Here is a 24309-nt window from a genome sequence, read left to right as displayed (position 1 = left end):
GGTAACTCTACATTTAACATTTTGAGGAGCCACCAGACTCTTCCACAGCGGCTGCTGTGAACAGCAGTGTGTGAGGGCTCTCATTTCTCCGCATCCTCACCAGCTCTTATATTTTTCCGCTTTACGAAGAGGGAGGTGTGAGGGGGGATCCCGCGGTAGTCTTGGTGGGCGCTTCTCTCGTGACTGATGATGCTGAGCGTGTGTGCCTGTGTTCTCTGGAGGAGTGTCTGTGCAGATCTGTCATTTATTTTTGTTTATCTTTTGGCTGAGGAGTGCTAGGGGTTCTTTGTTTAGTCTGGGTATTAGATCCTCGTCAGAGGAATCATCGGCAAATATTTTCTCCCAGTCTGTGTGCTGTGGTCTTTTTTTAAATAGCTTTATGCTGTTCTTTTCAACATTGCTTTAACTTGCAAAAAAGGAAAATTGAGAGATTGTGCAAAGGAAACTAGTAAGAAATAGAGTAGCTCAAATCTACCGCGTGCTGCATGCCAGGCCCTCGTCTAAGTCCTGAGTGCGTGATACCCCGAGGGGGCAGCTGCTGTGTTAGCCCCATTTCACAGGTGAGGAGAGTGAGGCAGGAAGAGGGTAGGTACCTTGCCTAGTGAGTGGCCGAGTCCAGATTCAGTGCCAGGCAGCTGGGCTGAGTTTCTTTGTTATTTACTTAGATTTCTTATCACGGCTGCTTCTCTCTTCTTAGGCTCTATTCATCTGCAGTTTTTGGTGACTTTGAGAAGTTCCCCCCTCCTGAAATCACCCGGAGGCCCGTCGAAGACTTGATCCTTCAGATGAAAGCTCTCAACATTGAAAAGGTCAGTCGCAGCCCCAGCCCTGCATCACCCCACCGATCTGCCAGGGTCCCTGTGGCCAGTCTGGTGGGTTAGGGCGGCCCCACCCCTCACAGGCTGATCCCCCTTCCCTGCGGCCCCGGGAGCCTGGGGTGCTGAGCCGCGTGGTGCTTGCCCAGCCCCCTGGCTTTCTCCCTTGGGACTCCTGCCTCGGCAGTGCTGCACCCACTGAGCAAAGGGCTGTCGGTGACCTTGGGGCTCGCAGGATGTCTTGCCCACTCAGTTTTCACATTCCCCCATGCAGGGGTCGCCCGCCTCTCCCCTGCTCCAGGAGGGGAGGGGTGGTGCAGGCTGAGGGATGCCCCCTCCCCATCAGCAGTCACCCCCCAGCCCCTGACAACCACAGGCCTGCTTTCTGTCCCTGAGGATTTTCCACTGTGGACACCTCGTATAAATGGAATCATACGATATTTGTCCTCTTGTGTCTGCTTCTTTGACTCAAGCTCATGTTTCAAAGGTTCACACTGTAGCGTGTGTCAGAGCTTCGTTCCTTTTTCTGGCTGAGTTGTGCTCCGTCACGTGGATGGGCCGTCCTTCGTCCGTCTGCGGGTGGGCATTTGGGCGACTTCCGCCTCTCGGCCATCGTGAGCGGCGCTGCCGTGAACACTTGTGTACAGGCGTTTATTTGCGCGCTTGTTTTGAGTTGGTCAGCCTTTCTAAGGTGCCATCACCCCGAGCCCGGTCACTCTCTGTCCCCTACCTGCTTCGTTGGTGGGCACATCTACTCTTGTGATGCCGTTCTTTCCCGTGTGTGCTCGCCTGCCATCTGGGCCCGTCCTGCTTGGATGACAGCTCCCTGGAGGCACAGCCCTCCTCTTGCTTTCCCTGACCTCCGTTGCCAGGAGCAGCCCTTGGCCCACGTGTGCTCTGTACGTGCTCCTGAGCGAGTGGGTGACATGAATAAATGAGGGGAGGGGGTTCCCCTGGCGCGTGGGCCTTGAGCGTGCCCAGGGCCCCGTGTCCCGTGTTCTGAGTGTGCATGGTGCTTGGAGGGCAGACACTAGGCCCCCAGTCTCCTGCAGCCCCCTCCTCCACGGTCACTTGTCTCCCTGTGTCCCAGGTCATCAACTTCCCCTTCCCGACCCCGCCCTCTGTGGAGGCCCTCATCGCTGCGGAGGAGCTGCTGATCGCGCTGGGTGCCCTGGAGGCGCCCCCGAAAACAGAGAGGTAGGGCCAGGCCTGGGGGGCAGCGGAGAGCCCAGATCCCGCCCCGTTCTCGGCCCTCTCCCCTCTCCCGAGCTGACCTGAGCACCAGGCCTCCCGCTGCTAAAGGCTCCACATGGCGTCCCTGTCCCCGACCTCCGTCCCCCAGGGTGAAGCAGCTGCAGAGGTCCCGGCTAAGCTGCCCCATCACCGCACTGGGCAGGACCATGGCCACGTTCCCCGTGGCACCGCGCTACGCCAAGATGCTGGCACTGAGCCGGCAGCACGGCTGCCTGCCCTACGCCATCACCATTGTGGCCGCCATGACTGTGCGGGAGCTGTTCGAGGAGCTGGACAGGTAGGGGCCGGGGGCGGGCACTCAGGGGTTGCCTGGGCCAAGAGAGGACGTGCAGCCCAGGCTTCTGGGGCACAAGTGACTCACTGAGTCATGTTCTGGTGCCTGGTAGTGTCCTGATCTCTCTAGAATTGTTTTTCTTTTTTGTTTTTTTTTAATTGAAGCATAGTTGACTTACAATGTTGTGTTAGTTTCTGGTGTACAACCTAGTGATTCGGTTATCCGTATATAAATATTCTTTTTCATATTCTTTTTCATTATAGGTTATTACGAGGTAGTGAGTAGAGTTCCCTGTGCTCCACAGCAGGACCTTGTTGCGGGACTCTGTTTTAATAAAACGCCTCAAACAATGCTGAGGTCAAGGCTCGGTAGCCCAGAGTCTGAGCCAGACCTCCTGGACTCCAGGCTCTCTCTGCCGCTCTCAGCTGTGTGGCCTTGGGAAGGTGACTTCACCTCTCTGTACCTCATCTTCCTTGTCTGGAAAACGGAGACGAGATGTGAATCATTGAGAAATTGTTAGAGTTAAGATAGTTAACGTGAGCAAAGGACTTCACCCCGTGCCTGACACCTACCTAAGTGTCAGCTGTTATCTGTAGGTCTGGGAACCACAAGAGTAATTCGTTTATCCAGCTCACACTCGGTGGATATTTCATTTCTGTTTCTAAGCAGCACAGTGATGTGCGATGCTCCTCGTTTGTTGGATTATTTCTTTATATCGATCTCTAGACCTAGAATTGCTGGGTTAGGAGGAATGCGTAATTTTAATCTTTTTGGCTGCTGGAGGTGAATTTTGTGCCAGATTTTAAGACTATGATCACGTTAATCGGTGACCCCTACCAGGCATTTTCTGATCCTGTCCTGAGTAACCAGTGTGTTCCCAGTCCCTGTGGCTGAGGGCGGCCAGGGCAATAGCCTGGTTGGTTTGTCTTTGCAGACCGGCTGCCAGCGACGAGGAGCTCACCAAGCTGAAGGGCAGGCGGGCCCGGGTGGCCCAGATGAAGAGGATCTGGGCGGGGCAAGGAGCTTCCCGGAAGCTCGGAGACCTCATGGTGCTGCTGGGTGAGTGCCCGCCGTGGGCATACAGGGGGTGGGTCAGACAGGAACGGGACCTGGGCAGCGAGTGAGTGCTTCCCTCATCCACAGGTGCCGTGGGATCCTGCGAGTATGCAGGCTGCTCCCCCCAGTTCTGCGAGGCCAACGGGCTGCGGTACAAGGCCATTATGGAGATCCGGCGCCTGCGGGGCCAGCTGACCACGGCAGGTACGGCCCCGCACCAGCCTCGGGCAGTTCCCGGCAGAGAACTTGGCCCTGCTGATGGTTAAAGTCATTTTGAGTGACGTCATCCACATAGAGCCAATCCCCGCTATTCACAGATTCCGTATTTGTGAATTCATCTGTTTGCTTAAATATGTTTTACTTTTTTTTTTAGTTTTTTTCGGGGGGGGGCGATAATTAGGTTTATTTGTTTATTTTTAGAGGAGGTACTGGGGATTGAACCCAGGACGCTGTGCGTGCTAAGCATGCGCTCTACCACTTGAGCTATACCCTCCCCCTGAAAGGTACTTTAGTGCTTAGTTCTTTTGTGGTCCTTGGAGGACACGCACGCACATGAGCCAAGCAGTGACACACATGCTCTCCCACCGGGTTGTCTGTCCGTCTTCTCTTTTCCTTGGTGATGTCCCTCTCGCCGCCCCCTGTCCCAGCTCTGGCCTGGACCAGCTGCTGGCCACACCTCCCGCCCAGCAGCCTCTTCCAGGGGTCCCCACTGCTGAGTAGGGTGAGCCCTGGTTTGTTTCTCCAGCAGTCGAGGGGGCCCCTCTTGTTGGAGTTGGGGAGCAGCTGGCAGTTCAGCCCTCACTTTCTGCTCCTGGGGGTCTGAGTGGTGGGGACTGGACCTGAAGCCACACCAGGGCCGGGTGTGGGAGGCAGGAACCCCCGGCAGCGCTGGGGGCTGTGGGTCTTCTGCGTCCTGTCCCAGGGTCCGGCTTCCTTCCTGTTTCTTTTCTTTCCTCCCTTTAAAGGCAAACAGAGTACATCACTGAAGGTTTTGTAGGGAAGGCAGCAGGAGGTGTACATTGCAAACCTGAGAACAGAAAGCGCACTCTCCCTGCCTGCTTTCCCCGTCCTGCGCCTCTCGGTCTTCCCCCTGCCCCTCCCAGCAGCAGGGCCTGAAGCCCCGTCTCCTTTCTCCTTCCCTCAAGGCCTCCCAGAGCTTTACATCCTTCTCTCGTGCAGAAGGATGAGGCCTCGCCCTGGACCTTACACCTGGGCTCAGCAGCGCTCGGCGCTCGAGGGGAGGTGCTCTTGATGCTGTCCCGTGCAGAGGGGCCGTCCCTCCTGTCTCCTGGGCGGGCGAGCTCCCTGCCCCAAGGCCAACAGGGAACCCAAGTGCGGGCTGTAGCAGCACCGTCTGCTGCCCACAGAGGAACTGGGTCCTGTCCTAAGGAGAGGCAGACGTAGGTATGGGTGGGCCGCTGGTTCTGCCCTGCTGGGTCCTCGTCTCCCCTGGCGGCCTCAGTCGGAAGTGGCTGAGTTAAGCAGGTGGCTGAGGCCAGAGCTCTGCCCTGAGTGGTGCGGGACCTTCCAGGAGGCCGGGCGAAGCCAGCCCTAGCCTCGCCGTCCTCACCCCTGGCTCTCCCCGCAGTCAATGCCGTGTGCCCCGAGGCTGGGCTCTTCGTGGACCCCAAGATGCAGCCGCCTTCCGAGAGCCAGGTGACCTACCTGCGGCAGATCGTGACGGCTGGCCTGGGTGACCACCTGGCCCGCCGGGTCCAGAGCGAGGACCTGCTGGACGACAAGTGGAAGAACGCCTACAAGGTAGGACGCGGGCTGGGGGACGGGCCGCCTGCTGGTCGCCGCGCCCGGGCTCCCCACCCCGCCGTGCTCCCGCTCCCTGCCCTCCGTCTGTCCCACATCCCAGCACAGGGCAGCCAGGGGAGGGCCCTTGGATCTGTGTGGGCCTGTCCTCCTCGGTCACGGGTCCTGCGGGCTCTGGGGAAGCTCCCACCGAGCACCAGTGTGGGGCGGACAGTGCAGTCACTCCCCCTTGGGGTGATAGCCTCGCCCCAGCTCCATTTAACGGAGATAGAAGTCACATCCCATACAACTCAGCGCTGTGAAGCGTGCAGTTCCGGGGTTTTGGTCTGTTCACAGAGCGGTATGGCCATCACCACAGTTAACTTCAGAACATTTCCATTACCCTGAAAAGACACCCTGTCCCCATTGCAGTCGCTCCCCATTTTCTGCAAATCTCACCTCGTGAATCTGCTGTCTCTACGGATCTGCTGTTCCACACGTTTCACGTAAATGAGACCCTACACTGTGTGGCCTCTTGGTCTAGCTTCCTCCTCTCAGCGCCACGTGTTGGAGGCGGGTCCCGCTTGGCAGGACCCCTGCTTGGTTGTGCGGACACCTTGTTGGTGTAGCCATGCTGACTGTGCTGTAACTGGATCCTCATGGGTTAGTCTCGCCTGGTGCTCGTTTGTCTCCCCAACTCATGCCCACCCACCGCCTCTCTCGCAGACCCCCCTCCTCGATGACCCCGTCTTCATCCACCCCAGCTCCGTCCTCTTCAAGGAACTCCCCGAGTTTGTGGTTTACCAGGAGATAGTGGAGACCACCAAGATGTACATGAAAGGTAGCCTGGGGGCCGGCCCCTCCTGACCCCCATGGCTCTGGCGAGCTGCGTCTCTGGGACCGTGGAGGGAGAACCCACGAGCCCCTTGCTGAGCCCCACCCTGTCTGTCGGGTCCACAGGTGTCTCGACTGTGGAGGTCCAGTGGATCCCGGTCCTGCTGCCTTCCTACTGCCAGTTTGACAAGCCTCTGGAGGAGCCACCCCCCACCTACTGCCCTGAGAAGGGACGGGTGCTGTGTCACCGGGCCAGCGTGTTCTGTGAGTTGGGGTGGCTTCCCGGTGGCCTTGGGCTCCAGTAGACACACTGTCCTGCATCCTGTGTGCCCTGGGAAGTGTGTATGTCCCTCCCAGGTGGTGTCAGACTGCAGGCCCCCTTGGGGCAGGGACGGGACTGAAGGGCTGTGGGACTCCCTCGAGGCCCTTACCCACCAGCTGCGTTGCTCCAGATCGCGTCGGCTGGCCGCTCCCCGCAGTCCAGGTGGATTTTCCGGAGGGCATCGATTGCTACAAGCACTTCGCCCGGGTTCTGCTGGAGGGGCAGGTAGGCAGCCAGCGGCTCCCTCGTTCCCTTCCGTGGCACCGTGGGTGGGACGTGAGCTCCGGACCCCTCACCCCATTCTGTGGTCTCTCCCCAGGTCTTCCACAAGCTGGCCTCGTACAAGCGCTGTTTGCTGTCTAGCCCCAGCACAATGCTGAAGACGTGGGCCAGGTACAGGCTTTCCCGGGAGCACCGGGGCGGGCAAGCGATGGTGGAGGGAGCTGGTGTTAATGTCCTGGGGCTGCTGGAACAAATTCCCGCCAACTGAGAGGCTTAAAACATTTGTTCTCTCAAATTTGTGGCCAGAAGTTCAAAATAAAAGTGTCAGCAGGGCTGTGCTCCCTCCGCTACAGGGAAGGGTGCTTCCTTCCGCTTCCAGCCCCCAGTGGCTCCAGAGTTTCTTGGCCTATGGCCACATCACTCCCGTCTGCCGCTGTCTTCTCGTGACCTTCCCTCTTCTCTGTGTTCACTCTTCTTCTTCTTATGAGGACTCTAGTCGTTGGATTCAGGGCTCCCCTTCTCCACTGTGACCTCATCTTAATTATACCTGCGAAGACCTTCTTTCTAAATAAGGTCACATTCTGAGGTTCTGGGTGGACGTGGACCTTTGGAGAGATACAGGTCAACCCACTGTAGAGCTGCCAGGTGCCAGCAGGAGGCATCCTGTGCACCTGAGCCCCTGAGGGCTTCTGCCAGCTGAGCACAGAGCCACCCCAATCCCCCCCAGTCCTCAGCCCCCCGCCTTCTCTTCCTCCTGGTCGCCTCCTATCCCTGCCCCTCCACTTTCTTTCTTTCTGCACAGGCTCCAGCCCCAAGGAGATGCCTCCCTCTTCCTGGAGCTGGCATCCTAGACAGTGCCAGGGGTTAGGGTGCAGGAATCAGGCAGGCACGCATGCACACACACCAGCGCCCCCGGGCCTCGGGATGGGGGTGTGGGTCCAGGCGCCCCCGCCCACCGAGTCTTCCCCTCGGTGGTTGGTCTTAAATATCTGCTCTGCGCCGGACACGTTCTCACACTGGGACAGAGCCATGACCCTCTCCTGCGGGGACAGTCCAGTGCAGAGAGGTTGACATTCAACAGAACAACTAGTATACGTGGCAGCTGGTGATGCAGCCGTGAAGGGACAAAGCAGGACGTGGGGATGGGGCGTCAGGAGAGCCTGACTGAGCAGATTAAGGGGAGGCAGGGCTGTGAGCCAGGCACAAGTCTGGAGAAAGGCTTCCGATGGGACGAGCGCCATGTGCAGAAGCAGCCTGGGTGGGCGGATCAGAGTCAGCCAAGACCCAGGTGGTGGGAGGCTCCACCCGGCCAACACCCCCAGCATGTTGGACGGAAGGGGTCATCCTGGGCAGGACAAGCCAGGCAGTGGCCAGCGTGAGGGATTCGTGATGGTCCATGTCCTGCATCCCCGCCCACAGGCTGCAGCCCAGGACAGAGAGCCTCCTGAGAGCCCTTGTTGCCGAGAGAGCCAACTGCCGAGATGCCTTGCTGGCTGCTTGGAGGAAAAACCCCAAGTGTGAGTTTGGGCAGGGCGGGTGCCCCCAAGCCACGGGTTGGGAGGGGGCAGGATGGGGCCACCGAGGGAACCCAGGGTCAGAGGGAGGATCTGCCCTGCAGAGGGTGGCCAGGCCCAGAGCCATTCTAACTGTCCTCCCTTCCGTCCCTGCAGACCTGATGGCTGAGTACTGCGAGTGGCTCCCACAGGCCATGCACGCCGACGTCAAGAAAGCATGGCCGCCCACCCCTGACCGCTGACCCAGTGTGGGCCCGCCTGCCTGCGGGGCTAAGGGCTGGCCTGAGGACCCAGGGGGCTGGCAGCAGCTGGTTCCCAGCCTGGGCACCCCAGCTCCAGACTGCTCCTGGGAGGCAGGTCGATCCCCTAGACACCCTCATTCATCTCGGCTCAATTCTGGACACAGCTTGCAGCTACTCTGGGCAGTCTGACCCCAGGGCTGACTTTTGTAACTATTGATTACAGGGTGGATAGCAGTTTTATCCACAGACTGGTCCCATTTTGAATGTGCTCTGTGGACTACATTAGTCCCTTGCAGAGCAGCAGGGCTGGAGGGCGAAGCAGTGGAGAGCAGGAGCGGGCTCCCCACTCCCTGGGCATGTGGTGTCCCCAGCCAGGGAGGGCCCCCAGGGCTTGCGTCTCCTCCTGTGGAGTGGGGCACCTCCTCCCCGAGGGTCAGCTCCCCTCTGGCTACGTGGGTGTAATAAACCTTAGCTGTGATAGCAGCCGTCTGCTGAGTCTACTGAGTCCTTCTAGCGAATCTCCACCCCCCTGCCACACATGCACATGCACACACACGCTCGCGATGTGGAAATTAATCTGGGTGGATGCTCATGAACATGTTAGTGGTGAGCCTGTAGAAGATGATTTTCACTTTTTTTTTAGTGAGGGTAGATTTATTTAGAGAGATACATACTGCATAGAGTATAAGGCAAGAGAAAGGCCATGAGTTGTGGGGGTTGGGTGCTCAGGTTCAAGTACAAGTAGGTACACACTCCATAGACAGGGTGCGAGCCGTCTCCGAAGAGGAGGGAGTGGGAGAGGCGGCCATGAGGTGTGGTGTTGCCAGTTTTTATGGGCTTGGTAGCTTCACAGGCCAACAAGTGGGGCATTCCAACAACCTGAGGAAGGGGCTGGGATTCCCAGGAAGTAGGCCACCGCCCACTCTTTGACCTTTTGTGGTCAGCCTTGGGACTGTCATGGCACCTGTGGGCGTGTTATTTATCATGCTAATATGTTACAATGAGCATATATTGAAGCTCAAGTTCCCCTAGAAGTCAAACCTCCCGCCTTCTCAATCCTCAAGGCCAACTGGGAGTTGAATCTTCCACCATTTTGGTGTTAAGATTTTCTCTCACTTCTAATTAGGTATTTTTCCTGTATCAGTTTGTGCTAGTATAATATAAACGCATAAATTACATAATATAAATACACATATAAGACAAAACAACAAGGATACATGTTAAATATTCTAAAACTTCACTTTCTCCACAATCTGACCATTAACCCAAGTGTGCCCCCAAAGTAGGAGGTCTCCCCTACTCCACATCCAAGCCATCTGCAAGAGCACCTCCAGAATTGGTCCAGAACCCCCCTGTGCTCCCCACCTCCAACTGCTGTGCCCCCCCCCCCCCCGCAAGACTCCACCAACTCCTGCCTGAGCCACTGCAGTGGCTTCCTCACTGGTCTCATCCTCCCTGCTGGCCTCTGATGTATTCTCCACATGGCAGCCAGAGGGAGTCTTAAAACCTGTATCTTACGATGTCATTCCCCTGCATCAGGCTTTCCAGGGTTTTGGAAAGTTCGACCCCCTCCTACCCTCATTCACTAAACGTGCACAGGGCTTTTTTCCTGTCCCTTCAACAAAGTCGTCTCCTCACACACACAACCCCACCCCTGCCTCCTGTTCAACCTCAGGGCCTTTGCACCTGCCATGTCCTCTATTTCTGCAGACAGGCCTCCCTGACAGTTTATCTACCGCAGACCCCACATCCTCTCCCTTCAGTCTTCATCTCGTCACTATTTACTGTCTTCGTAAAACTTACAGCTAGTTTCCTAAACTGGAATATCAAGTCCAGGAGAGCTGAGAAACCCTGCTTGTCTAATCTGGGGATACAAGTGTATTTGACACTACCTGGGCACCCAGTAGGTGCTCAAGGTGTCCACATTTCTTGGCACTAGGGGCTCAGGAGTCACTGAATGAGCGGCCAGTTGCAAAATCCTCCTTAGAAATTCAGTGTTTTGTAATTGCTTGATGACAAAAATCACTAGGAGTGTTTGAAAATGCCGCTCACTGCTGACCTGAGCCCGAATCTCCAGGGGAGGGGGATATGGGCGTCTTGTGATTGAGACCGGAGGCGTTTGCCAGTGCCGCCCTCTCCAACCGAGCTCGCGTTTTAGGCTGGCTCACGGGGGGAATTTGGGTTCCCCTCCCTGTTCTCACTTCTGGTGCTGTAACTGTGACTTAGAAGGGGAAAAAAATAAAACAGCATAAAGTGGAGATGCCGGGGATTGAACCCGGGGCCTCATACATGCAAAGCATGCGCTCTACCACTGAGCTACATCCCCTGACTAGTGACAGCTCCTTCTCGGACTGGAGATGTAGGAAGTGGCGTCTTCGCTCCTTTTGAATACGTTCCTTCCGTTCTGAATGTTTAGCACCTTCATCAACTCAAGCAGATTTCTTCGGGTCCCAGGAAGTCCTCCGGCCAGGGGCGACCGGTACTGCGCCTGTGGAGACCAGAATCCAGAGTGGATGGATGCAGCATCTGGAAAACTATTTCTATATGAGTCCAGCGGTAGAACCCTTAGCGCAGCTTGTCCTCGTTAGTATAGTGGTGAGTATCCCCGCCTGTCACGCGGGAGACCGGGGTTCGATTCCCCGACGGGGAGGCTGGATGATGCTTTTAACCACACACAAATACGTTTAAGGCATCTTTTCCAGAACTCTCCATGACCTACAGATAAATGTATGAGGTCGTATGTGTCACCGTTGTTCTAGTATCCGCGTAAACACGGGCGCCTGTGAAGGATACCTTTCTATCGCAGAAATTGCTGGTGGGGAAAGCTGGGTACTCAGCAGTGGGACCTAGAGATCCACTTTTACTAAAGCATAAATATATAAGGTGCGTGTATTCATACTTATATTTCTGATCAGATCACAGTGACGACAACTATAGCTAACATTATATAGCTCCCCTCAGGTACTGGGCAGTATTCACAAGCGCTTCCACCTGCGCAGTCATTTAACCTGTCACACATCAGACAGATGAAATGCAGGCACAGAGAGAGGACCCAGAAACTTGTCCAAGGGCACACAAATCACAGTCTAGTCTAGACACTGGTTACCTCTGGGAAGGACTGGGATGTGGTGAGACTCCAACTTTCCATTCTTTACCTTTCTGGACTGCTTGAATTTTATTCTTTTTTATTATTAGTATTAGTATTCACTCTCTCTCTTCCTTCCTTTCTTCCTTACTCAATTTTTACCAAAATTATACACTTATATCATTTTAAAAAATTTTTTAATTATTTTTAAAGAACAATCACGCTTTCGTGAAAAGCAGCAGTCGGGCGCCCCCTGGCTCCTGAAGGAGTTCAGGACGTGCCACTTTGGTGTACTGATTATTTTGAGCTATCCCCACTTGAAAAACAGCAGCTGCAGAGAGACGCTTTCACGGAACTCCCCCTCTGCCCAAAGACAGATCCTCCACGAAGAACTCAGGAGCCGTAGAGTCCCTTCTCCGGGAGTTTCCCCAATCGGGAAGACTGACCCCAGTCACTTGACAGCAGCCTAGTGGTGGACACCTTACCCAGACGGACTTTGTCACGGGGTATCATTTACTCTTCTATGGCCCATTATGTCTTTCCTAAAATCCTTTACTGCATCCTCCCCTTTCTCTTTTTTTTTTTTAAACATTTTTTTATTGTTATCAGTTTACAATGTTGTGTCAATTTCCAGTGTAGAGCACAGTTTTTCAGTTACGCATGAGCATAAATATATCAGCCTCGGTGGGGAGGGGGAAAGTCTTTCCTTCTCTGCTCCTCGCAACTATTATAATTTTTTTGTTTGTTTATTTACTTATTTATTTATTTATTTTTAATTAAAGTACAGTCAGTTACAATATGTCAGTCTCTGGTGTGCAGCACAATATCCCTGTCATGCATATATATGCATATATTTGTTCACATATTTTTATTATTATGATGATTTTTAAACCTTATACTTCATCTTCTTTTTTTTTTAATACCTGCAGGATTTATATGAGCAGGGAGTTTATTGATCTTTTCTTGTCTCTCTCTTCTTTACACTTCCTTGTGTTTGATTGAAATCTTGAAACTATGAAACATCTAATCAATAACTTGGATCCAATATTTTGGATCAAGAACTGTCTCTTTTACATTAAAAATACCTATTTAGACTCTCATCTTATGTGTGCGGAAATAACATCCTGATGGACTTAAAAGGTATATGTATTTTAAAAAAGTAAAAGAGATTAAACTCTAAAGGATGTACAGCAGCACATCGAACTATCAGTCATCATAAAAGGATTGCACAATCTGATGGTTACCAGGGGAAAGAGGGTGGGAAGGGGTAAGTTTTGGAGTTTGAGATTTGCAAATGTTAGCCACTATATATATTTTAAAAAAAAACAAGTTTCTTCTGTATAGCACAGGGAACTCTATTCAATATCTTGTAATAACCTTTAATGAAAAAGGATATAAAAAGAAATATATGTATGTATAGCCATGACTGGGACATTGTGCTGTACACCAGAAATTGACACATTGTAACTGATTCTACTTCAATTAAAAAAAAAAAAAAAGGATTCCAGAGGCCTTGCCAGACTTTACTGAAAAAATGGAAAAGATGTTTTCTGCATTACAAGTCTTTAAATATTATTTTTTGTTAACTGTATACATGTATTACATTGGTGTCTGTAGAAAATATTTCAGAAACTCTGGAAAAGGATTAATATTCTTTATTATTGAAGTAATTCATTCAAATCATTAAGAAAAATCCTAAAATACCAATAGTTAACAGTCAACAAGCAATGAAAGAACTGACAGAGTAGGAAAAATATTAACAAGTGTTAACAAAATATATGGGAAAGATTTACTCTTACAAGTATTTAAATAAGGGGAAGTAAAACAGAAGTTATCGTTTTTGGCCTATAATATTAATAAACGTTGTTGTTTGGTTTTTTCCTTAAAGGAATTGAACCCAGGGCTTCATATATTTTAAGCACATGCTCTACCACTTGTTTGTTAATGACCAAACTCCTAGAGACAAAGCAGATTGGCGGTTGCCAGAGGGCTGGGAGGAGGGCAAATGGGGAGGGACTGCTGATAGGTGTAGGTGTCCTCTGGAGGGGATGAAATGTGTTGGAACTCGATAGAGGTGGCAGTTGCATGATATTGTGAATATGCTAAATGCCACCAAATTGTTCACTTTGAAATGGTTCACTTTATGATACGATTTTGCAAACATCATCTTCACACACACTGTCTTAGGACACGATCTTCTTTCAGGTGTATTAGCAGCTGATGCCACTCAAAGTTGAGTAAGCCTGAGAAAGCTGATGAATTCAGCTCGAAACAAATTTTAAACACAAAAGGAAAAGCCTATATGCAAACAACCCAAATATCCGCAGTTAAATGGGTTACTCTGTATTGGTGATAGAACCGGACATGGCCATTTAAATCAATGTGAATTTTTTAAAATGCCTCCACTTGCTTAAATTTTTTTCATTATCTTTTTGCTTAATACAGAAGAACTGAGTAGAAACTAATTTGTCTTGGGGGTGAAGAAAATATTTATGTGAAGTTCAGGAATTCCTTCCATTTCATTTATGATTTCTTTTCATTCTTTTTAATTAAAATAAAATTAATGTTGATGCTTTTTGTTAGAATGTAGAATATGATCTCATTTTAATAAAAATTATCTCCATGTTTCTGTAGATGTCCATAAAGAGAGGTTTGAAACGATGTTAAACTGCTGTCAGTGACGGCTGTCTGTCAGCAGAGGAATATGGGTGTTTATTAGCCTCATATCTTCATACTTTTCCATGGTTCTTGATATTGCACATTTTTTGATAAAAAATCAAGTCATAAAAATAATGTGATAGTAATGGTAGGGGGTTGGATAATAGCCCCCACAAGATGCGTCCACCCAGAATCTAGGAATGTGACCTTACTTGAAATAAGGGTACTTGGCAGGTGTAATAACAGTAAGGATCTTGAGACGAGATCATCACAGAGAGACATCGCGGCCATGTGAAGACCCAGCAGAGATGGAAGGATCATCTATAAATCAAGATTGCCAGCAACCGCCAGGGAGGTACCACCCTCAGGACCTCCAGAAGGAACCCACCCTGCCTATCCTTGATTTTGGAATTCTGCTATGCAGAACTATGAGAGAATAAATTTCTGTTGCTTTAAGCACCCTCCCCCCCACCCCGTTTGTAGTCATTCGTTATGGCAGCCCCAGGGGACTAACACAGTAATTAAGATCTTGTAACTCATTTATGCAACGAGGATTTATTGCGAGCCTCCGATGTGCTAGGCATTGAGCTGATGTATTATTATTAAGTGAGAAAAAGAGGGGACAGGTTGTATGAACTGAATGATTTGGGAAAAAAATTATGGGGAAACAAAACAAAGTGAATAAGCAATTTATTAAAGTATTAACAGTGCTCATGAGACTGGGGTGGTGTTTGACCTCAGTTTTTAATGACGTAAATGATATTTTCAGAGCACACGTTTGCCTTGGGGTCACTGTACACTCAGGTATGGATGGACATCAAAACCAGTTCCTTCTCTCCAAGGCTCAAAGCTGGGTATGCTGCACTGCCAGCCTGGCTGTTTGCAGCTGGATTTAGCCACACCTGACTTCCATATCAGAAATGAACACACTGGACTGTACCTCACAAAAGGCCATCTGCAAGGCCTCTGCAGGAGAATCTTCAAAATTTTCAACGGAAATGGGGCCAAGGATTCCAGAAGGAAGACAAAAATCTCTTTCTCCCAGAACTTTTAAATCAGAAATCTTCCCCCCAAGGAGGAATATCCAGCCACAATAAATGTTAGGATGGGCAGGTATATTCCAGCCTGGGCACATTCATGGGTTAGGGCTTCCAAAACAAAACACCACAGACTGAGTGGCTTAAACAACAGAGATTTATTCCCTCATACTTCTGGAGGCCAGAAGTCTGAGATCAAGGCACCCCCCGTTTGGTTTCTTCTGAGGCCTCTCTCCATGGCTTGCCGAGGGCTGCCTCCTTGCTGTGTCTTGACATGTTGCTCTGCTGTCTGTGTTTCTCCTCTTCTTAGAAGGATACCAGTCATACCAGATTAGGACTCGCCTGAAATTAAAACTTAATGACCTCTTTAAAGGTCCTATTTCCACATGCAGTCATATTCTGGGATACTGGGGGTTAGGGCTTTAGCATATCAATGTGGAGGAAGTGACACAGTTTGGCCCATAATGTTGGGGCTGGAGACGTTTAGAGGTCTCTGGTTTGCTCCAGGAAGCTCAGGAAATTGGCTGGCTCTGTGTTCCCATTTGGAAGTCTAATGGGCATCTCGAAATGGAACATGTCTGTGACAGATGTCCTGATGCCCTTACTCACTCAGCAGTGCTCCTGCCCAGGGTCAAGGGCATCCACCATCCACCCAGTTGCCCAGGCAACCCTTGGGTGTCATCCTTCATCCCTTCCTTCCCCTTATTCTTCACGTCAAATCCATCAACATGTCCTGCCCGCCTTCCAAACCCTAACCCAAGTCCATCCCTTCACCAAGCCCTCCACTGCCTCCCAGCTCTAAGACACCGTCAGCTCCCGCCCAGACTATTCCAGGAGCCACCTCACTGGTCTCCCTGCTGCCATTTTAGCCCATCCTGTTCATTTTCCATACAGCAGCCAGGGGAGACTTTAAGACGTAAATCATACCATCACTCACTCCCCGGCGGCTCTCCAACACAGAAAGAACTACAAACCCTTCACTTTGGCCTTCAAGGTCAGCGAGATCTGGCCTCTGCCCACCTCTGTGTCCTTGCTTCCTGTTCTCTCCCCCTCACCCTCTTCACCGCTTCCACACTGACTTTCTTTCTAGTCCTACAACTGCCCCTCACCCCGTGTTTCAGCCTCAGGGCCTTTTCATCAGTTGTTGCCACCATCCCAGAGGCTCTTCCTCAACCAGCTCTTCATTCTCCAAATCTTCTCAGCCCTCGTCTTCTCTTACTGCCCCCATCCCAGGTATTCCACCCCATCACTACGATTTATTTTGCTTCTTAGCATTTCTATTATAAAGAACTATTTTGTTACTGTACTGGTGACTGAGTCAGAGGGTCACATAGGTGCTTGGCAAACACTTCTTTTTTTTAAATGATTTCACATCATGAGGGACCTACCTTCCTACTTGCTCTCCCAGACAACGCTCCCCACCCACTCATTTCCCAAAGGACAGGAAAGCAGAGGGAGCCAAACCTGCTGACCTGTTGATTTCTTAGAGTCTTGAGGCTAAGCAGGTGCCTTGCTTGGAGGCCGGATCTGGGTCACTCATTGCCCAAAGGAAAGCCACATTCTGGCCCATGCGTCCTCCTACATGCCTCAGTGTAGTCAGCATCCCTGCCACCCCTTGGGCTGCTTGGGGATCTACACCTTTGCACAGAGAAGGGAACTCGAGAAAGCAGACCTCTGAGCCAGGTAGGATTCGTTCATTCAATTCATTTATTTAAGTCAATTCAACAAATATTTTGAAAGCACCTATTGGGTGCCAGGTGCTGTTGTAGGCTTTGAGGGAGACGACAGTGACCGAGGCAGAAGACTTCCTTGCCCCTCATGGGTCCGTCACCCTCCCACCTTGGGTGACAGATAATGGACAAGGAAAACAATACCTAAGCTAACAGTAAACAATAAAGTGCTGGGGTCGCGTTGGGAGGGGTGATCAGGGAAGCCTTCCCGGCGGCGGTGGTGATGAAGGACGAGAGGGGCGGGGCGGGGGCGGGGCTAGCCGGGCAGTCACGCACTCCTGCTGATTCTGGTCTCGCGGCACCGGATTACCACGTCGAGGACCCACGGCAGTTAGACGACAAGGAGGACAAAAGCGCACCCCAGCGCCAGCAGCCGCCGAAATAGCTCAGTTGGGAGAGCGTTAGACTGAAGATCTAAAGGTCCCTGGTTCGATCCCGGGTTTCGGCAGCTGGTGTTTTCTTTTCCCCACTATGTGACGGGTGAAAACAAGGTAGAGTGATTTTTTTTTCCCCTCAATTTATAAAGGGGTTTTACTTTCTTTATTTGAAACAGGCTGTGAGCAGTATCAAACGGTATGGAAACTTCCTCTCAATCCCCCCGCCCCCGCCCCCGACTGGAGAAATCTGCCAGGTTTTTCATGACTCCGTTTCTTTTGTTTCATAAAACACTTAACCCCTGTTAGACAGCTGTTGTTTGTAGACATCTGTTAGACTAATTTTTGCAGTTTGTTAATTTCTCCTCTTTGAACCCTGAGGGCTACATCATGGACCGACCAGGAAAAGGCCTCTTAAAATGGAATTAAATAAAATGGGACTTTTCCTACTTTAGTTTTGTAGGAAAACATCAAACATTTAATCATTCGGAACATGTTTGTATTTTGGGAAGGCTGAGTACACCTTTAAGAAGAGTATTGAAAGTGCCTTTAGAGAGCTAGTCCTCGTTAGTATAGTGGTGAGTATCCCCGCCTGTCACGCGGGAGACCGGGGTTCGATTCCCCGACGGGGAGGCTGCTTCTTTTAACCTCGGTGTGTTTTCATTTCTCTCCCAAATTCTTCCACTTTCATAAAAATTCCTTACTCTTCTCGAAAAGGAGAAACCTGTCAAGCAAGCGGGGTTTGGTCCGGCGATTGGCTTGCTTGATCCCAGTCATGCACTAGCTCCCTCATGTCACATAATGTCACACACGGTTAAGAGAAAATGAAAGACTTTCTGCAAACCTTCCTGCAGGCGGTCAGCACTGCGGAGTGTTTGGTTTATCTGATCACTTCCCAGAATAAGACTATCAACTCCTAAGGCCAGGAAATGCTCATTCCGCTGCAAATATACCATCATCTTATATCTTGCTCTGGCCTCAGAAAATCTTTATGGATTTGAGACAGGAGAAAGGAACATTCCAAATTGAAACTTTTTCTTGTCTTAATTCAATTGCAGACTCAGCTTCCTGAATATAGCTATCTTCCTTCCAGGCTCCTATTCTTCATTCATTTGTCTGTTCATTTATTTTTTTCACATTAATTCCACAAATATTTACTGAATACTTATTATGTGCCAGGCACTGTTCCAGGCACTGCGGATATGGCAGGAAACACATAGACAAGGCCCTTGCCTACTGAGCTTACGACCAAGTGAGGGACACAGACAGTCAGCAAATAGTATAAAAACAGGTTCTCAGAGTAATAAATGCAGAAAAACAAAACAAATGAAAAGGGATGTGACAGGGAATGTGTGGGATTCACATGCCCCTTTAGAGAGGTGGCCAGGAAGGCCTTTCTGAGGGCCTGGACAATGAGGAGGAGGCAATCATGAGAAGATCTGGGGAACAGCATTCCAGGCAAAGGGAAGGGCAAGTGCAAAGGCTCTGAGGTGCACAGGAGCCTGGCATGTTTGAGGAACAGCAAGGAGGCAGATGTGGCTAGAGTGCCCGTGAGGAGGAGGAGAGGGGTAAGGGAGGGACATTAGAGAAGTGAACAGAGGCCAGATCACAGAGGGCCTTAAAGGCCACAGTTAGGAGGATGGATTTGATTCTAAGTTTTACGCAGAAAAGAAACATAATCGGGTTTGTTTGGAGCAGAACAGTCTGGCAAGAAAGCACGCAGGGCACCTGCTGAACCGACTATAGCCCCTTAGCTTGCTCCCAAACCATGTCCAAGGTACGCCCATCTGGGGCCATCCACCTTTCTTTCAGTGGCTGAGGTCTCTGTCAAGGCCGATCCCTTGAACTAGGGGAACAAGGACAGAGGATGCTTTCGATGGGCCCCATTCCACACCTCACCCCATCGCCCTCCTGCTCTTTCTCTGTTTCACCAAAGCAGCATCAGCAAAGGGTCAGTTCACGCCTAGGGTGAATATGAGGGACCCTTCGCTGGAGTTCATGTAATAACAGATTCTGTAATCATGAGAACTCGCGTTCCAGAGCACGGGCCTCGAACCCGGCACTGTTCTAAACCCTCTACGTGTAACTTACTCCGTGCTCACGCCCACCCTATCACGTAGGTACTGTTCAAATCTCCATTTCACAGATGAGGCCCAGAGAGGTGACATACTGAAATCCCAGCTGCTGGGTCCAGTGACCCGGGCACCATCTCACTGGGGACTTTACTGGGCAGGGTTTCAGACATCAGCAGAGTGTAAGGGAGATCATTAAGCAGGGACTTAGGTGGCAGGACATTTTGGGGTGAGTTCTCTCCATCATAGTGACTCTGTTTCCTGCCAGGAAATGTCAAGTGCTGGTGGAAGGAGATGCAGCCTCAGTTTTCTGTGTTCTCCTTGCCTCTCACCTGTTCCTTCACCATTGAGTGGCCCTCTGGTGACTCGAAGGACACCCCATACTCATTGTGACTTCTCTCCCCTGGGTGCTGCTTGAGCACTCTGGAAGGGACAGGTGCTGGCAGTTAAGAAATGGCCCCTTTCAGTGAACTATTGCAAAAAGATTCTTGTCTCAGCGTTTAAGCCATGATTTGGGGAGGGGTGAGGGCTGGATCTGTTTCTTCTTAATTTGCTCATTTTTATATTCAGAGTTCTTGTGGCAGAATAAAAAGGTCTTGTAAACCTCAAAGTCACCAACGATTGGGATGGTTTTAAAAAACAGGAAACCAGAGATTTCTGGGTGGACGGGCAACGAACACCCTTATTTATTGGAAAGAAACTCTTTTATTCTCCTTTTCTTCTTGACTGGCTGCAAGGAGCAACATTCAAGAACTGGTCTGTCTCCATAGAAGAACTTACGGGTACCAAAGGGGAAAGGAGGGGAGGGATAAATTAGGAGTTTGGGATTGGCATGTACACACTACTATATATAAAATACATAAATAACAAGGTCTTACTGTATAGCACGAACTCTATTCACTATCTTGTAATAACCTATAATGAAAAAGAATAGGAAAAATAAGATATATGTATAACTGAATCACTCTGCTGTACACCAGAAACTGACACAACATTGTAAGTCAACTATACTTCAATTTTAAAAAATTTAAAAAGAATAGGTCTGTCTCCCTTTGTTCCTTGGTTCTGGTGTCAGCTAGTAGTTCGGCTGTAAAGCTATGAAGGACGAGCCTAGTTGGGAAATACACAACGCTTTGCTTCGGTTTGCTTTTGCTAAACCCTAACACCCATTTAAATACACAAATTTTTAATTTAGAAAAAACCAAAAGTCTTACGAATAGACTATCATAGCAGAGAGCTGCAGGAAGTGGTATAAAAGGGGAGGGGATGTAGCTCAATGGTAGAACTCATGCTTTTGCGTGTATGAGGCGCGGGTTCGATTCCCAGTGCCACCATTGTTCTAATTTTTTTTTTTTTTTTTCATTTTGGTTTCTCTATTTTTTTTTTTTTTTTCTTTTTCAAATGGAGGTACTGGGAATTGAACCAAGTACCTCAATGCATGCTCAGCATGCGCTCTACCAACTGAGCTATACCCCCACCCCCAGAAAAAGCCAAAAATTTTAAGAATAGACTATAGCAAAGAATTTCAGAAAAGAGGAGGAAAAGGGAGGGGGATGTAGCTCAGTGGTAGAGCGCATGCTTTGCATGTATGAGGCCCCGGGTTCGATCCCCGGCATCTCCACTATTCCCTTTCTGGGTTTCTTGGTTTGTTTTTTTTTTTTTTATTGAAGTGTTGTTGATTAACAATTAGTTTCAAGTGTACATCAAAGTGATTCAGTTATACACATACATACATATATATTTTCTTTTCAGATTTTTCTCCAATTATATGTTACTACAAGAAATTGAATATAGTTCCCTGTGCTCTACATTAGATCCTTGCTGTTCATCTATTTTATAGTTAGTGGTGTATACATGTTAATCCCCAACTCCTAATTTAGCACTCCCCACCCTTTCTCCTTGGGTAACCACAGTTTGTTTTCTATGTCTGTGAGTCTGTTTTTGGTTTGTAAACAGAATTTTTTTTTTTTCTTTTCTGCACATGGTCATCGGACAAGCACCGTGAATGTAATTGTGACCTGGAGGTGGGACTGTCACCCTGGCGTGATCTGTCCTTCTTGAAACCCCTAACACTCCAAACGTCCTTTTGTTAGAAGAGGCAAATGGAAGCAGACAGCAGAAAAATGTGAAAGCACTTGATGATTGAAACCATGGCAAAAGTGACAGTGATCATTTAGGGATTTTTTTCCCCTACGTGTCCTGGCAGGAAAAGGCCTAGAGGCCGGGTGACTCATTCCTGGCTATCAGAGGGCAAACATGGACGTCACTCAAAGGTCTGAGTGTCTGTGCTGGCCATTGCCCTGTATTTATGCTGTCGCTAACAACCATTTTCAGAGGAAGCCACCCAAAAGGAAACCAGCAGCCCTGGCAGGTGAGATTTTGCTTCCTGCTTCATCAGCAACAGGCCAGGAGGGAATGCATGCGTGGCTGTGGGGCACTGACTGTTTATACCTTCATTTATACCCAGTACCTTATCATTAAAAATAAAAGATATCTTATTAAAAGAATGGATCCTGTTACACTCCATGGGTTCAGTTCTTTGCAGTAATCATGAATTCCGCATCCATCAAATCCTATCTTGCATTTGATTTGACCTCATGTTTTAAATCATAAAAACATCTCAGCTTAGAACTGGAGGGTCCTGACTCAGCACAGCCTTTGTTTTTGAGATGAAACTGAAGTTTGTGAAATGACTCACCAGTTGGGTGGTGGAGTACTGGTGACAGCTCCCGCCTGGAATGCACTTCCCTGAAGGTTATTTCTCCCTAAATGTCAACAGGTTTTAAGAGCACAAAACGTTGAGGTTATTTCTAAAATTATCAGGCCTAACATGAAAGTAGTCATAAGCTTCTGTTTTACTTTGTATATTATAATTAAGTATTCCTAATAGTTCAGTGACAAGGGAAAAACACCATAAGAGGAAACAGCAAGGCTTGTGCAGGGTAATGGCGCTTTCTAGAAAGGCTATGACTCTTTGAAAAAAATGTTTTTTCAATAATCAGATTTTATTTCACAAGTAGAAAAACAAAACCCATTACATGAGGTACCAAGACTAGTCAAATTCATAGAGGTAGAAGGTAGAAGGGTGGCTGCCAGGGGCTGAGGGTGGGGGGAGTTAGGAGTTAGTGCTTAATGGGTACAGAGCTTCAGTTTTGCAAGAAGAGCGGAGGTGGATGGTGGTGGTAACTGCACAACAGTGTGAAATTAAAGGGTAGCAGAATAAGCCACCCCAAGACGTGCCACTTTGATATTATTTTGAGCTGTTGGCACTTGAAAAACAGCAAATGCAGAGGGGAAATTTTCGCTGAACTCTGTTCATCCACCCAAAGACAGACCCTTTAAAAAGGAATTCAATGGTCATAAGAGTCCCTCCCTGGGAGTCTCACCAACCAAAGAAACTGTAGTTGACATCAAACTTTGTCACAAACTGTCAGATATCTCCAACTATTGTTTTCTCCCAGTAGAAATTACTTACTCTCCATTAAGAGGCCACCATCCCCTTCACCGTTCCTATTAAGATAGTATTTAAGCATAATTCTAAAGCCACCTCTTTGAGTGACACATTTTCCCCCTGGGATATCTCCCAGGTATACATGAAATGTGAATGTTTAAATAAACTCTTAGATATTTATTTTTCTCTTTTTAATCTTTCATTACAGGGGGTCTGAGCTAAGAACTCAGAAGGGTAAAAGGAAAACTATTTTCCCCTCCTCTACAATGTACTAAACACTACTGAACTATACACTTGAAAATGGGTAAGATGGTACATTTTACGTTATGTGTATTTTGCCACAATTTAAAAACAACAACTTAAAAACCAAAAACAAAACAAAGACCCAACAGCTGACTACTTCAGGTTCCTAAACTAGACAGATTTGGGGACCGGAACTTCAGTCTGATTTTCTGACTGGTGGGGGATGAAATGGTATATTTTTCAGCTGGAGCAGTTTGTGTTCTGCCGCACAATGCAAATACAGGAAAAGGACCAGTCCCCAGGGCTTCTCACCCCCTCCCCTCTAAGCTGCAGATTCCTTTGACTTCCTTTTACGGTTATATAACCGATGACAAAGCGAGCAAACCTTTCTCACTCCGCTGAGTTCACCTTTTCTCTTGGGAGAAAAATGTTTGCTGGTCATTATGTGCACATTCTCATGATGCTGAGTTAAGTCCCACACAAGGTTATGACCTCCAGGGAACTGAATCCTTTGGGGGGAGGAGGAAAAGCAGGCAGACAAACAGGCACCAGTCCAACCCCCAGCAGCCCACCACCCAGGCCCTTTGTGAGCTCAGCCCATCACGTGTTCACCCTGCCCGCCAATCCCGCCGTGTTGCTGGGCCTCTGTCACGCTTCCATTGGTGCCAGCTCTGAAGCAATCCCTTCTGGGGCGCCTGCAAAGGACGGATCAGTGGGTGGAAGGAACTCAAAATGGATCCAATGACTCATCCTGCTTCTGGCCTGTTCTAGCACACCGCATTCTAGGTCAGGGGCTTTTAGGTTTAGGAGCGTGACTTGATACCCGATTCCCGAGTTCCTGAGTCCAAGTGGGATATTTAGACTCTGGGAGCCCTTCTCAGCAAAGAGAAAAGCAGTTGTGACAACAACAGTAGGGCAGGGCTTGTCAGCCCAATGCATTCCTGACTTGGGGGCCGAGTAATTCTGTATTGTGGCGGACTGTCCATTGTAGGACATTGCAAGGGTGCTAGTGGCACCCCTCACCCCCAACATCACAGTTGTGACAACCAAAGAGGCCTCCAGACATTGCCAAATGTCCACTGAGGGGCCAAATCACTCAGAGCTGAGAGCCACGCTGGTCTAGAAAAACCGCAGCCTCTTCTCTTTGGGAAGGTCATTTTCCGCTCCCTCCTCCCCTCAGTGCCCTTGGACAAATGTTTATTTCTATTTGCTTTGACAAAACCCACTGTTGGACTTAAGTTAGGGGCTGCAGGGGTTCCACAGAGATTTTTTTTTTTTTTCACCAGAGGCAACATCAGTGTTCTCAGCTCATAAGAATTCTGCTTTCCCTTTGGAGATAACCCCAGCCCGTTCCCCACTCTCTGAGCCTCTCCCCCCCCCCCCCTT

At 49.6% G+C, this 24309-nt stretch overlaps 1 protein-coding gene, 1 long non-coding RNA gene and 5 other non-coding genes across 7 annotated transcripts in view; 5 read left to right on the top strand and 2 right to left on the bottom strand.

Annotated features, from left to right (window-relative positions):
- DHX37 (DEAH-box helicase 37) overlaps window positions 1–8762 on the top strand; it is a 30158-nt gene extending 21396 nt beyond the window's left edge. The window contains exons 16-27 of the mRNA XM_031442493.2: window positions 698–809; window positions 1906–2012; window positions 2158–2346; window positions 3278–3402; window positions 3487–3603; window positions 4988–5160; window positions 5866–5980; window positions 6100–6237; window positions 6426–6520; window positions 6615–6688; window positions 7937–8034; window positions 8188–8762. Of these exons, the coding sequence (XP_031298353.1) occupies window positions 698–809; window positions 1906–2012; window positions 2158–2346; window positions 3278–3402; window positions 3487–3603; window positions 4988–5160; window positions 5866–5980; window positions 6100–6237; window positions 6426–6520; window positions 6615–6688; window positions 7937–8034; window positions 8188–8273 (1429 nt within the window). The 3' untranslated portion in view covers window positions 8274–8762. The remainder of the gene's footprint in view (window positions 1–697; window positions 810–1905; window positions 2013–2157; window positions 2347–3277; window positions 3403–3486; window positions 3604–4987; window positions 5161–5865; window positions 5981–6099; window positions 6238–6425; window positions 6521–6614; window positions 6689–7936; window positions 8035–8187) is intronic.
- Window positions 8763–10527: 1765 nt separating this feature from the next.
- On the bottom strand, window positions 10528–10599 carry TRNAA-UGC (transfer RNA alanine (anticodon UGC)). The gene has a single exon. It is a non-coding gene; the product is annotated as a tRNA-Ala (tRNA).
- A 252-nt stretch (window positions 10600–10851) lies between these two features.
- Window positions 10852–10923, top strand: TRNAD-GUC (transfer RNA aspartic acid (anticodon GUC)). Its single transcript has one exon. It is a non-coding gene; the product is annotated as a tRNA-Asp (tRNA).
- Window positions 10924–17049: 6126 nt separating this feature from the next.
- LOC135319776 (uncharacterized) lies at window positions 17050–23540 on the bottom strand. Its single transcript, XR_010378645.1, has 3 exons — window positions 23309–23540; window positions 21928–21994; window positions 17050–17252 (listed from the first exon to the last, which is right to left on the bottom strand). It is a non-coding gene; the product is annotated as an uncharacterized LOC135319776 (long non-coding RNA).
- On the top strand, window positions 17159–17231 carry TRNAF-GAA (transfer RNA phenylalanine (anticodon GAA)). Its single transcript has one exon. It is a non-coding gene; the product is annotated as a tRNA-Phe (tRNA).
- Window positions 17719–17790, top strand: TRNAD-GUC (transfer RNA aspartic acid (anticodon GUC)). Its single transcript has one exon. It is a non-coding gene; the product is annotated as a tRNA-Asp (tRNA).
- TRNAA-UGC (transfer RNA alanine (anticodon UGC)) lies at window positions 20779–20850 on the top strand. The gene has a single exon. It is a non-coding gene; the product is annotated as a tRNA-Ala (tRNA).
- Window positions 23541–24309: the final 769 nt, after the last annotated feature.

The sequence above is a fragment of the Camelus dromedarius genome, chromosome 31 (genome assembly GCF_036321535.1).
Source record: "Camelus dromedarius isolate mCamDro1 chromosome 31, mCamDro1.pat, whole genome shotgun sequence".
Lineage (NCBI taxonomy): Eukaryota > Metazoa > Chordata > Mammalia > Artiodactyla > Camelidae > Camelus > Camelus dromedarius.
Note: the sequence above shows the minus strand (reverse complement) of the source record. Positions and strands in the feature narration are given on the sequence as shown.